The sequence below is a fragment of the Camelus ferus genome, chromosome X (assembly GCF_009834535.1).
Source record: "Camelus ferus isolate YT-003-E chromosome X, BCGSAC_Cfer_1.0, whole genome shotgun sequence".
Taxonomy (NCBI): domain Eukaryota; kingdom Metazoa; phylum Chordata; class Mammalia; order Artiodactyla; family Camelidae; genus Camelus; species Camelus ferus.
The window spans coordinates 60,163,484-60,178,443 of NC_045732.1; the positions used below are offsets into that span (position 1 = coordinate 60,163,484).

General features: G+C 32.7%; 1 protein-coding gene across 5 annotated transcripts in view; it reads left to right on the forward strand.

The window, feature by feature from the left end:
- The window catches only part of PCDH11X (protocadherin 11 X-linked), a 542,639-nt gene that overhangs the window by 488,172 nt on the left and 39,507 nt on the right, over positions 1 to 14,960 (forward strand). Inside the window, exon 6 of one of the 5 annotated variants that reach the window (XM_032475986.1) lies at positions 14,838 to 14,958. The exons of the other annotated variants lie outside the window; for them this stretch is intronic. Within the exon in view, the coding sequence (XP_032331877.1) occupies positions 14,838 to 14,917 (80 nt within the window). The 3' untranslated portion in view covers positions 14,918 to 14,958. The remainder of the gene's footprint in view (positions 1 to 14,837; positions 14,959 to 14,960) is intronic. 5 annotated transcript variants of the gene reach the window in all.

Below are 14,960 nucleotides of genomic sequence, written 5' to 3' on the forward strand. Positions count from 1 at the left end.
CTCTTTGAGGAGCAATTCAGACTCTTGAGAAAATTATCAGTTACTGACAATCGACAATCGACAGTTACGCATGGCTGCATCAGAATACCATCTTTTTGTAAAGCAGGTCATGGTATAAACTTTCCTTAGCCTTTGTGATAATTCCAGCATGGATTGTTCGATGAAAAAAAAAAACTTTGAGATAAGAAAATTAATAATGTGAACTAACTTTCAAGGGAAATGCAGTACTCCAGAACACTAGTCTGAAACATAACATTAGGAATAGCCTACTGTATAAAAAGAACTGCTCATTTTAAGTGACTTTGTGTTTTTAATAAAGTAGATCAGATGGAATTTACATTATATCTATATATACATATTACTTATATATTACTGTAAGTATATGAAAATTTTTAAAACTACATTTATTTTCTAAAATATTCCTTTAAATCAGACATTTCTCTGAAGCATGTTCCTCTTTTCCTTTTCTCTTCCCAACTCCACTTACTACCATTAAAGGTTCAAAATGAAATATTTATAGACATGAAACTTTGGGCAAACTTCTTGAACAAGGCTGCCTAATTTCATAGAGTTCCTTCTCTATTTTGTAAAAAAAAAATCATCTTTTTCATACATTAAATTCATTAAAATGCTCTCTCTAATCTTTGACTTCTATGATGATTTTTTAAAAAGATGTTATAGCAAAATGACAGTATTTCCACTCACTGGAGCTCTCACCTCCATCTTCTGTTGGTGAAAATTATTTAAACTTAGATGATAGATTAATCCCATGTTTCCTTTTTCTTTTGTACTATAAGTTGTCTTAAACAATTTACTATGTGAAAGTGGTCACATACTTTCAATATTTTTCAAAAACAAACTTGACTTTCTTCCCTGTCTGTCCTAAACCTGTTTGTTTTAACTAAATTTGTTGTAGTTTAATTGGATGTTTTATCTTAAAGAGTATTTGTAAACTCATCCAAATTGAGAAGTAAAATGCTGTGGTAGATAATCTCGGTTTGAAATGCCTTTCTTTCCATGTTTGTTTATTTTCTCTTTATCATATGGCTATTATTCCATTTTCCTTATCAGCAGTTCTATCATCATATATAAGCATAAAGATTGATATTATAAAATATTTTTGTAAAGTACAGTGGCACCTCTGTGTGTGTGTGTGTGTGTTTTTTTATATGTGTGTGTAGTATATATACACACTGTAGACTTGGTCCAGTGATTGCTAGGGAATATAATCTGGATCAATTCAACTGAGCCAATTATCTTCTTAGGAGGACATCACAATGTATCCTTCATAACTATGAAAAAGAGCTGATGTTTTGTATTGTTTTTGGACTTACTTTTATATAAGTCCTATTCCCTCAATTTGACAAAAACTAGAATGATCAGGCCCTTCAGCTTTGTATCCTCATGTGACCTGTTGATCTTCTGTGAGCATTGTTAGCAAAAGAAGACTTTGCTAGATACAAAACAAGGGAGCCTTCAGTATGAGTACTGATCTTTCAAGTCATGCTACTGCTGCTTACTAACTGCAACCTTGGACTAGTGCTTAGACACTCTGGACCTCATTTCCTCATTTGTAAAATGACGATCATAATGTTAACTACTTCATTTTTTTTTTACGAGAATACGTAAAATAAAGCTCTTCAAGTGCTTCATACAATGTATTGGCAGGTAAACTATATATGGAGAACCTGGGTAATTCATTCAAGCTCATATGGCTAGGAAGTAATGAAACTGGGTGTTAACTCATTTATAATTAAAGCCAAACTCATGTTTATCCATCTATTATCATATAAATAGATTTATCATCTCTATCAAAACATGACCTTCTCTTTCCCCCTAATACCAGGTAATATGTGCTTTGTCTTTATTTTACTTTATGATTAAGCTGGTACCACTCTCTGTCTTCCAGAGTGCTTAAGTATAATTAATTATTACTCTTTCTTTGCTAGAGATAAAAAATATCATTAATGACTGTACACTCATGTATCAAAAGGCACATTAACCTATCAGTTGTAATTAGTTCAATTTATTGTTGGCATCGGGAAGCAAAACTACCATAATGACATCATATTCTTTGTTTTTTCGACTTATGACAGGAAAATAAATCAAGATTATTTCTTTATCATTAGTTAATTAATAGTCTTAGTATATTTGAATAATATATTTCTTTTTTCAGCATGTCATTTTTACAGTAATATACCTTCCCTTTATCCATTTCACTCTCTGTTTGTCTTCAAGTGCCTCCTTTACTTACATATTAATAGGAAATGATTGTTCTTTATATGATTTTTTAGCTTTTTGAGGGTTTGTGACCAGAAATGACAATGATAGCAATAGCTGTATCTTCATAGATTTGAATTTGTACTATGACAGTTGAGAAATGTTACGGACATGTATTAAGTGTTTTCTTTGCCCTGTGGGGTTGGGTGGAAGGAGCACTTGGTTGGTTTCTAATTACATGAATGAGGGAGGAAATAGAATAATTGGGCACCATTTATAAAAATGACTCATTATATAGAAAAAGTACTGATAAAAACAAATATCTTGGGGATGGGGGCGAGAAATAGAAAGGAATCAACATTAACATTTGTTTTATTTGTAATAAATGCAGTTTTATTGATTTTCCAGGTCCTGTGTGTAGCAAATTTACATACAGCATGTCTAATTTTCAAAGCTGTCTTTCTGAGGAATAGGAATTACACTGGGGCTTAAGAAAAAGGGGATAAGGGAATCTGAAAGAGCTAATTAACTTTCCCAAGATCAAAAACTCTTAAGTGCCAAAACAGAGAATCAAGTCCAGGTCTATCTGACCCTAATACCTGTACTTTTACTAGAACTTGACACCACTTGAATAAAATGTATTCAAGAGTTGTTCTACGCAGTTAAGATTTTACCGTTCAGGAAGGAAGGCTCTCTGACAAATCTGCCATAGATGGGCTGGAGAGTGAGCTAAATATATAGGAAGGGAAATGACGGGTCAAGCCTCCTGCACCATTTTAAAGATCACTAATTAAATGTCATGTTTGGGGGCAAAATTGCTGAAGGTAGCAAAGTAAAACTTCTCAGGGTGTTTTAGAAAACTATAAAATTTGGTTGCAGATGATTTGGTCTGGAGTATTGCTCAGCTCATGGAGACCTGGCATAAATATGCATCTCTCTTAAAAGGTGTATCATTTTAAAGCCTTTTTCCCCAGAATAACATCACAGCGATAGGCAATCCATTTGGTCATTGCTATCCAATGTCATATCAGTTTTCCTCAATGATGCACTGCTTTTCAGCCAAAATGATGATACTTATTAGTTTGGATGAGTCACCTCTTTTGCTTACTACTCTGCCCACAGGCTCTTTTGAATCCCTTTCTAGATATGCACGGAATTATAGTTCACCTATCTCTAAAATGTCATGTTATTAAGTCGGGTCTACAAATGTTTTATCCATTCATCTACTCATTATCTTTCCTTCATAGTGTACTAGATAGTTGTAAGCTACATTTTCCTTCCATAAATAATAAGAGTAACATCAGACATTTCTCACATCTCAGAAAAAAGACATATTGCATAAAGATTGAAATGTGACATTAACTAGTGCTATCACGATCTTAACTTTGTGCCCACCAAAGTTCACCCTGGGACTCGGTGGCAGGGACCTTCTCCAACTTCCTCTGTCTCTACTTTGGTCACCAGGCCTATAAAGTTCACATGGCCTCCGACGGAGCAGGCATGTACCATCATGCACGCTTAACCTTCTCTTTTAATGAATTCCAGGGAAAGAGATTTGGTAGTAGTGACTCAGTTAGCCTTTCTGGTACTTAATAGCTCACGTCATGATAAAGTTCTTTATTTTACTCACTCACCATCACTTTTCTTACATCCTGAATCTAACACTTAGTCTTTTTCGTTTGTCTTGACTTTCAAAAATGTCCTCGACCTCACAACTCATCATAATTTTTAATGTTGACTTTTAGTATTTTTTTCCCAAGTGAAAGGGGTCCTGTTTCTTTATCCTTTTTTGATAACTTCGTTTTTGAATTAAGGTGAGCTACTTTCAGATACCAAACTGGCTATTTTTCAGGAAGCTCTAATAGGGAGGCTAGAAGGCCTGTGAGTAAACGGTTACTACAGAAGGAAAAAAATGGTTTGGTGTTCTAGAACTTCTGGAAGATGGCTTCAAATGCAAGTATACATCGGACCCAAATTCTGTTTTCATTTATTGCATATTATACAGTGTTAAACTATAAATATCATGACACCTCAGTACCCAGCAACTACCTTTATCTCTACTTATTTTAAGGAGCTTGTCTTCTGAGAAGATCTCTTTCCCTTCTCTCTTTAAATTACTCTGGAGTTGGGAAAAAGTGTTTTTAATATGAAGCAAAAACATCATGCCATAAATCGGGTAGCGTTAATAGGGAAAGACCCAGACTGATGAATGATCTAGATGGTGTAAGCCTATCTGATGTCCAACTTTTGCTCTAGGTGTCTTATCCAAAATCTGTATTCTTTATCTATTCATTTCCCAGAAGCAGCTCCTGTCAAGGCATACTATGGTCAAATGAAGGCAATATATTTATCTGGCCTATTTTCTGATTTCTGACATATTATCTTCCAATATGGGTATCCACTCCCACCTATCAGTTATTTCATTCCTATTTGTGTATCCCTACAAAGAGTAGTTTTTATTGGATCAGTAGTTTTCAGGCTCAATTTGACATTTTCTTTTCTGTAACTAAATACAGAGTAAATTTATTTTCTGACATTCATATTCTGTCCCTGTAACAGACACTTGTTTCAATATGTTGCCATTTTGTGCCCTGCCGTTCCCCTGAGACGTGGTAACTGACCCAAGTTCACTTAATAACAGGATAGATAGTTAAGAGAATGTCATCTTTAGAGTGTGTATTTCCAATGTCTAAAGTCCAGTACATGGTTTGTGCTCATGTCTCTGACTAGGACCTTGTTTTTCTGTTATGAGGAACTCCATGCTTTTTGGTATTTGATCTGCAACCTACCCCCAAAAAGTCAGTCAGACAATGAGAAACAATCTTGTAAAGCTTTTCCTTACTCAGTTAGTAGTGCCAGAAAAGAGACCTTAAATGGAAACTGTGTAGAACCTTCATAAATTATTATGTCTTCAACCCATAAAAATGAACTTAAACTCAGTTTCTATGTGGTATTATGATTAATTTTATCATGTCATTTTTATCCATTTTGAATTCTCTTTTTGATAACTGCTAACTTTTCCTTTCCAAATTATGTCACTGTCTGCTTTTTCCTTTATACAGTCAGGATGTCAAGAAAAAGATAAAAATAATTAAAACTATTCACAAAAGTGGTACTGCATACAATTACCAAAAATAGGATTTTTTGAAAACATGGACTCTTTATTCTATCAAGTTTTGGCCAATCAGGTATGCAACTGATTATTCAAAAGTTAGTATATTCTCTATCAACCTCGCCTTAAAAACATCCTAACCATAACCTTTTTTGAAGCCAGTCTGTTAACTTTTAATTGATAACCATTTCAAAGAAAAATATAACAATGATAATGCAACTTTAGCTAGAGAATAGAATTCATTCATTGGATCATCTCCAAATTTCTTGTTCTCATTTTTTTTTTTAATGAGAAGATAAAGCACAGAGTGCTATGAAGTGACCTAAGAATTGGCATACAAAATTAAGAAATGGAACTCAGTACTTCAGCTGTAGCTTCCCTACCGTTCCCTGTAGCTAAATATTTCTCAGGTGTCAGAATACAATAGGTCAGCATCTGAACTTTGAAGAGAGTACCTGTCCTTGAAATAAAAGTCACTCTTAATTCATCACAGGAGGTTTATGTTCTTGTAGACTGACTTTAGCATTTCCTTCCTTTCTTCTTTTATCACCTGCAACATTTGATGTATGGTCCCACTTTTATGATCATTAGCAGCTTTTTTGGAATACTGAAGGTGGTGGAAGCCAAGTGAGGAAAGAAGAAATCTAATTTTTTATGAAGCTGAGACTTTAAATGAATGGGTTTTGTTGTTGTTGTTGTTGTTGTTGTTTTAATGAGCACTGTTATACTTGCTTGATATTTAACAGTTCATGTTTATTTACATGGAAGTTGTTGTTTTGGTCCACTTTGTTTTATTTTGTAAAAATAGACTATCACACTTTAAAATAAAACTCTGCATTTCCTGAAAGTAGAGCTTTTATGCTACAGAATTGGTTAGAGACAGAAAGACATTTTTTACTGGAAAATCCTGAAGTCATATGGTAAACAAATAAATTGAGTAGATTTTAATCAGAAAGATAGCCAATGCATGCGTATGTTTAGTTCCAAGTGAAAAAAATTGTGTTTTATTCTACTGGTAAAAATTAAAAATTGAACTTTTTGGTTTTCATTTGTGGCTAATTTGAGATGCATACTTTTAAAATATTTACATTATTATTGAAATTTTCATATACTTAACTAAATAAGCATTGTAATATCTGATGTAATGCCTTTGATGAGTGTAAAGCTTGAAAGGGAGTTTTATATAGTGCCTTATTAGATAGAATTCAAGATTGAAGTATTTTTGTCATAAATCATAGAAATGCCTGACAGATCACATGCATAAATGAAGATATTTTAAAAATTAATGTAATATATAAAAATGAAATCAGTGTCTTCATTTAAAAGTATTATAAGAGTACATTTTCTCATGAAGGATATTTGAAATCACTAGGCACATTTTTTTTTTCTATTTTAGTTACACATGGTATTACTCCAGTGTCTTCAGAAAGCTTATAACCTATTTTAAATGCTGGACATTTTGATAGACAGCCTAGAAATATTTAATATAGGCTGAGAACTTAGCCCTAAAATTAATTTGCTTTAAAAAATTTATCAGACCCTACACTTAAAGAAAACACTTTTAAAAAGATATATATGTAAAATGTATTCAGCTGTTCAAGAATCTGGCCCAAAAGAAGTTGTCTAAATTAACTGACCATTTCTTCGGAAGGGCGTCCCTTCAAGACCCAAGTAAATTTTTTAATGCAAATCTCTGAATTGTACTTCACTTTTAAAACTAAGTTCCCTCCTTTCAGTCAGTAATGCCAAGCATATTTAAAAACGAATTATTGATTTATGATGAATGAGTGCAAGAATGCATGAGTGAATGAAATGGACCACAGTCTGATAGATTTCCCGATAACGTTTGAGAGTTGAAGCCATTCCCCATTCCCAGATGAATGGATGAAAGTGAAAGGAGAGTGTGAGAACTACCTCTAAATGCTCTCCTAGCCTGAGATACTAATCAAAAGAGGAATGAGATTGGTAACTGTGCAACTAGTGGTAAAAACAGGTCTTTTGAGTTGGTTGAAGGAATTTGATTATTTTTCCAAGAAGAAGGAATCACAGAATGCATCTCACAAAATTAAAAAGAAGTTTCCTTTTAAGACAATTAGAATTATACACATGTACACAGACATACACATACATGCAAAATGCACATATATTTTATGAGTCCTAGGTTGTAGGGAATTCTTAGTGAAATTCCAGTTTAACCCATTTTCATTTAACTCTGACAAGACTATGTCTCTCCATGTTTTAATAAGTTGAATTATAATGTTAAAGTCTCTGAGAAAAGAAGAGGTAACATTTGCTTTGCGGGTAGAACAAAGGAGAACATTCAGTGGTCTTTATCCTTAAACCCACTACCTACAAAGGTACATGTAACACCAGTAATAAAATAAAGAGCGTCAGCACTGAGACTTAGAAAATTACGTTCAACCTAAACCCTAACATTTATTCCATTATTGATCAGTGAAAGATTAGTGCAGGATTGATCAAGGTTACAGAGAGAATCACTGAATGATACAATAATCAGATCCACATACCTTAAAAAAATAGTGCCACGTTAGATTTAGATCACTGGCTGGATTAAAGGGTAGAACTTCTTAATGCACCACTTTTTCCTAAAGCATTATACTTACACTGTGGAAAGCTGCCCTTTTTATGTGTTTATAGGACGAATGAATTTTTTAAAAAGGAAATCAGGAGAAAAGAACACAGTTGGATTGATGTTTACAGAATAGGCAGTGATTAGTGTGCAATCAGAGTTGATGTAATGAGCAAAACACCATTGCTTGTTTTTGGATGGGTTATTCATACTAAATGCATTAGTCAGGGTTTCGAGCATTAATTTAGATGTATTCCATGGCTGTGAACGTTCTAACAGCAGATCACGGCTGAGATACCTTCCAGAGAAACGCTAATCACAGTCCACTGATGTATGTATGTATACTATATGTATCGTTTAGTGCCATTACCACTCTTAGAGCTTTCCAAATTTTTATTTCTCTGTTATTTATTTCTGTTCATGGATCTTGGTAATGCACTAGAGCCCTTCTACTGTAATAAGAAAGAACATCTACATGAGCCATAGTTAGTCTAAGGTCTTGTCCAGGGTAGCATTGGGATGACAATGAATATGCAGAGGATTAATTAATTTAAAATCATGCACAATTAGATATAAGTAGCCAAAACAGATCATAATCCTTTCTCTGGGTTTCACTGGTTGAAGAAAAAGAAAATAGAATTAGCGGACTCAAAGACAAATAAGTGGAGACTATCATTTTCTCAAGTATGGTGTACGGAATGCTAATAAAGAGAGCTAACTTTTCAAAAAGTAAATGTAAATAAATACAGGTTGTAAGACCTATTATGTTTGTGATTGAAAAAGGAAAACTGGAAGTATGTACAGCTTGAGCCAATCATGGTGTCCATCATTGCTGATAGCTAGATTTGGTAGAAATAATAATTGAAACTTACCTTATATAAGGATTTATTAGCAATGTACAGTCAAAGAACTTCTCTTTAAGATACCATGCTTTAGCGAGGACTGATCCTTTTTGTGAAACAGGGTTTTGTAAATAAAATAGGTGTAATAGACTTAAGGATATCTACACAAGTGGTTTGAAATACTCTGCCACCATGTTTTCCTCTAAAAAGAAAAGAAACCTTTGGACCTGAAAATTAGCTTTCAACTCAGGTGGTCCTCAAAGAGAAACGATGAATATTTTTGTTTTCTCTATTATTCTTTGAACCTAAAATTTAAGGTACATATTAGACCTCCTAATTAGTCTTCATCTATGGAAGGAGTAGAAGTTGTTCCAATAAGATTCAAAATCATTTGAATATTGACTATTTTGAAAAATTAGCCTGACTTCTCCTTTGACCTGTAATGTGTGCAAGTGCAGACCTTCTTGAGAAGCCTGGGGGACAGAGCATCCCTCCCCATCACGACAGGCCCCACGTTATTGTCAGTGTGCCAACTCAAAAGAATATTAAACCTTTGCCCAGTAGTAGATACAATCTATAGCTATTAGGCAGGAGAAATTCCAGAGATGGTTGCTAGTGATGCTTCCAGCATGTTTAGCACTTTCTTAATACTTTGTCATGCATGTTCTTTTCAAAGATTCTGTGGTCTTTTAGTATATAAGTCACAGTAATGCTTCACAATGTTTCTGTGCTTAAAGAGTAAGATTGCAGAGCTTTAAAAGGGTGTAGAAGGACTAGCCAAAAAAACCCAGGATATAATATGATATCACTTAGGCAACTGTTTTTATCTCTCTCTCTCTTTTTTTTTTTTTTTTTTTTTTTTTGGTCTCTCTTGACATCATATTACCATAGAAACAATTATATTAGTCAGGGAGTCATCTGATGTAGTCATCATGTTGGTCACAGAATTCTAAGTAAAGCATTTTAACTTATCCTTCCATGGATGTAAAGTAATATAAATGGTGCTAATTTCAACTGGTGCCAATATTGGTAGTAAATGTAGATGTAGAATGTATATATATATATATATATATATATATATATTTAATTCTCAAGTTAATGCATTTTCTCCAAAACTATTTCTCTTATGTTGAGAGAAACACATCTGTTGCATTCCCACATATGAGAAAAACACTAGAAATGGAAAGTTTTCCTTCAGTCAAAATTAGATAGATAGATAGATCAATTTAGTAGGAGTAAAGTGCCAATTTTAAAATATGTAGACACACACAGTCTTAATTCAACTCCTTTGAGGTTTCTTTTAAGGATTTAGGACTAAATGTAATGTCTTAAATTTACCTCTGAAAAGAAAACTCTATCCCCAGTACACCAAAAGCAAAGGGTAAGGCATCCATAGGTATTATCAAAAATGCCACAGCTACATCTTTTAGCAGAATATCAGTGTTGTCAATTTTTTTAACTTTAGATGTGAAAGTTATTTCCCCTGTAAGTGAGTATAATTTTCTGTGATATAAATCATTGACAGAAATGTGCTATTTTCTGAAGAAGATCTTAATGCTGTGTGTATAACCTTAGTGAATTTACTTGTTTGATTCATAAATATGTTCCTACATATTATTTGCTTAAGCCAGCTTATTTGCTATTAACACATTATATATCATGCTCTGAGAATTTGCTCAACCAGATTTTATGAAAAATTGAAGATTTTTATGAGTATAGTAATAAGCAGGTAAACATTTGTACTAAGACTGAAAAAAATCTTATTTTGACAATATTTGATATATCAGAGGCCTTGACTTGAAAAGTATTCATATTAAGCAACTGACCCATTTATGTAATCTTTCTTGGCTGTGAGCTTTGCTAAGTTTAGTGAGAGTCTTACACTGTGAAAAAAATAAAGTCAATTATCTTTTTCAGAGAGAAAATCATGAAAGATCATGGCCTAACAGTGTGCCTGAGGGACTGGAAATGAAAAGATCTTTGAGTTTATTAATTTCACTAATGTGGATAATGTAATACGTATTTTTCATTGGTATTCCAAGGATAAATGAGATTTTTCTGTCATGCTGCAGTAATGTATTAGTAATGATACCATAGAGGCACCTCAATAATCATGCTAACCTAGTACAGGGACAAAGTAGACACTGGGGAAAATAAGGTCTAGTGTATGGAGTCTCATGAAAGAAAGATATACCAAGAGAAATACATTTTAACTGTGGTAGCCCCTGCAGTGCCTCTAGAGTATCTGGTCTGTCCTTTTGTATTTCAAGTCTCCATTATTTAGCTGCTGTCCATAAAGACTGCTATTGATAAAAAATCGTGTTCATTCTCCTAAAGTGGTCAATAAAAGAGAAATGAGGACAGCAACAGGAAACTCTTTTCAGATAGAGATGATTAAATTAAGCTAAATTTCAGTTACATTTGTTTTTTCCTTAAGAAATGAGACATAATAACACCTTTGCTATTCAAATATGACAAGTAGCTCTAACTTTCCTTCATTTTTTTAAAGAAAAAAATCTTTACTAAAGACAATATACTAACAAATACCATACTGTCACTCTCATCAACTAAATCTATGTTGCACTTAAGCCTATATGAAAGTAGACAGTGGAGACAAGGTATGTTTAGTCAGATTGAGGAGAAGAAATTAAGAAATAGTAGAAATGGAAGAAAAGATACAGATTAGGATCAAGTAAGACACAAAATAGAAAGTGGAAACATGTTCACATTAGGATGCAGTGAGGTTTAAGAATACATTTAAAGGAACTCAAGATAAATTGAGGAGTAATATATTTAGCAAGGAAATGTTTGCTTTCCTTCTTTTTTCATTAAACATTTTTTTTAAACATTAAAAACTGATTAGAACGGAAAGAGCTGTTTGTTTTCAAGCCTTGAGAAGGATATCATAGTCAAGATACAATACTAATAAAATGTCTTTAGGAGGGAAAAATAAAAAAGATGAATAATACTAAAATATAGCCCTAATACTTCTGATGTTATCATGTAATTTTAAATGTATAATAAAAATGTATTTAATAAATATTTATTTCATGCTCTATACCAGGCCCTGTTAGATGGCTGAGTTCTGTCAGAGGACAAAACAGAAAAAAAAAAAAATGTTCTGCCCTCTATGAACTTATATTTTAGTGGTAAAAGAGAGCCAATAAACAATCAACTTAAGAAATAGTTTCATAATATGTTAGAAGGTGACAAATGCCAGCTATGGAAAAATGTAGTGCAGAGGTAGGGAGTTTCCAAGTTAATTTTTAGGGGCAGGTCAGGTTATGTTTTAAATAGGCCTATCTAGGTAGGCATCTTGAAAAGGTGATGATTTTGTAAGACTTGAAGCAGGTGACCATACCTACTAATGACATCACATAAATTTGACACTTCTTTAGTTACTATAACCTGGAGCTCACTATCTAGTGTAAATACTTTTATAATCTATAGTAGGCAAAAGGAAAAATTATACTTACATGTCTCTTACTAAGACTTTTGCAATTATAATAAATTATTAGACTCAGGCTTTAGAGCTCTGACAACCAATTTTTAAACAAAGATATTCATATTATATTCTTAAGCTTTCCTGAACTTCTTGTAGGCTCCTTAAGAAATGTAGTGTAATAATCTCCATGATATAATGAAAACAATTGTACAAGCTTCTTAGAAGTTATTTTTAGGACAGTAATGTTTCAAGAGTAGTATTTTAGCTAGTACAACTGGGCATTTCCTGATGAGAAATTTATTAATTGATATTGTGTGTCTTTAGTCAAAAGACTATAGAACAGATAAAAACACTAATCTTCTCCTTACTAAGCTGTATAGCAAAGCCAAATGATTACAAATATTGAAATTTTCAGTGATTAATCCTAATATGACTCTTTACTATTTTGTGAAGATAAAGATTTATAATAGCTGCCATGGTTTCAACATATGTACCAGATCGATTGTGGGAGGAGTGTGATTTGTTAATATTAACACCAAATTTTATTAGGAATCTTCATTACATAGTGATATGTGAATATTCTTATTTGTTCAGATAATTTCCGAAAGAAATTAAGTACTCTTATTGAGGTGAAATAGATGAGGCTACTCAAATCCTTTGTTGAAACTGCTAAGCCACCATATCCTATTGTTCTGTATTTTTAAAAATGTGGGACACCTACCATAACTTCACTACCAGTGAGATCCATAGAGATGAAACTTTTCTGGGGAGATTGAAATGTTAACATAAAAAAGATTATGGGGAACACAAACTCACCAGAGGAGCCGCATTATCACACCCGATAAAGCAAAACACTTGATAATGACTGAACATCAAGTTTAAAGGATGAACCTCTGAGATGTATCTTATTCACCCAACCAACATGATATCTTTGAGAAGGTAAAAGCTTTAGTCAATTCTATGCAGAACAGTTCTAGGATAGGAGAGACTTGAGAAGATATTTTTTGTTAACCTAAGACCATTCTATATAAAGTCATACTTTAAAATGTGGTACTTACTGGTACTATATGGTAATACAGGCTCATATTCCTGTCTTTGCTTCAACTTCTAATTGTCTCATATTTGATTAGATGATATAATCTAATTTATATTTTTATATTTTTATTTCTAAATTACTTTTATGGACCTGATATGTCTGTTAAAAATAAATAACCCTATGGAAATTATATATCAATAATACTAGACAACATTTTATGGCACAATTTTTATAAATTTACCGTTGAAATTTTATTTAAACATAATCAGCCTTTTACCCAGCATCCTGTAATAAAGGATATGGCTTATCTGTGATACAAATGGGGTTTCCTGTCATTTTTATGATGCTGCTTATTACTCAAATGCAAAGCCATTTTTTCAATATGAGCCCTTTAGTTTTCCATGATTTCTCAGATTTTGTTTCCTTAAGTTTTTTATTTCTTTTGAAAAAAGGACAGAATTTTTTAAAAAATCTACCACTCTTATCATTAGAAGACTATAAAATGCTATACTTAAAATTATTTTAATATATATATGCTTTATTTTTTATTTTTAAAAAATTTTTTAGTATTTTTTAAATTGAAGTACAGTCAGTTACAATGTGTCAATTTCTGGTGTACAGCACAATGTCCCAGTCAAGCACACATATGCTTTCTAATTTAAAAAGTTCTCAAGAACTTATCTTACTTCTCCCTCAAGGATATGTCGGCTTATATTTATTTTGTATAATTCTTATGAAGTGCATCTTCACCCTACACAATTACGATTAAATGAATATGTGACTAAATTTAGCTTAAAATAATGAATTAAACTGAGATTCTAAACTTATTTTATTGAATTGTCCTTTTTAAATTGCTGTTTTAACATTGAATAGATATACCTTCCTTTTGAAAAGAACTCATTAAATATTATTTCTGCATCAATTTTAGGACATCCCAGTAAGTAATTTTTCATAAGGAGGTAAATAAGCCCTGTGATTTGCTTGTGGTTCTGCCTATAAATGCAAATCTTAATTCAAATAATTCCCAAACTTTTATTTTGACTTTAAACATGTTCTGTATTACTATAGAGGTATAGTTCATAACTATTTCGAATTGGACCACCACAATAAAGTGACTATCACAATAAAGTAAGTCACATGAATTTTGAGGAGGTTTCCAGTGCATATAAAAGTTATGTTTACACTATACTGTAGTGTATTAAGTGTGCAATAGCACTATCCCTAAAAAATACACATACCTTAATTTAAAAAATACTTTATTGCTAAAAAATGCCAACCATCATCTGAGACTTCAGCAAACCATCATTTTTTGCTAGTGGAAGGTCTTGCTTTGATGATGGTTGCTGACTGATCAGTGTGCTGGTTGCTGAAAGATGAAGTGGCCTTGGCATTTTTGTAAAATAAAATGACAATGAAGTTTGCTACGTCAATTGACTCTTCCTTTCACAAATGATTTCTCTATAGCATGCAATACTGTTTGATTGCATTTTACACACAGTAGAACTTCTTTCAAAATTGGAGTCAATCCTCCCAAACCCTGCCCCTGTTTTATCAACTAAATATAATATTCAAAATCCTTTGTCATTTCACAGCATCTTCACCAGGAGTAGAATCCATCTCCAGAAACCACTTTTCTTTGCTCATCCATAAGAAGCACCATCTCATCCATTAAAGTTTTATCATGAGATTGCAGCAATTCAGTCACATCTTCAGGT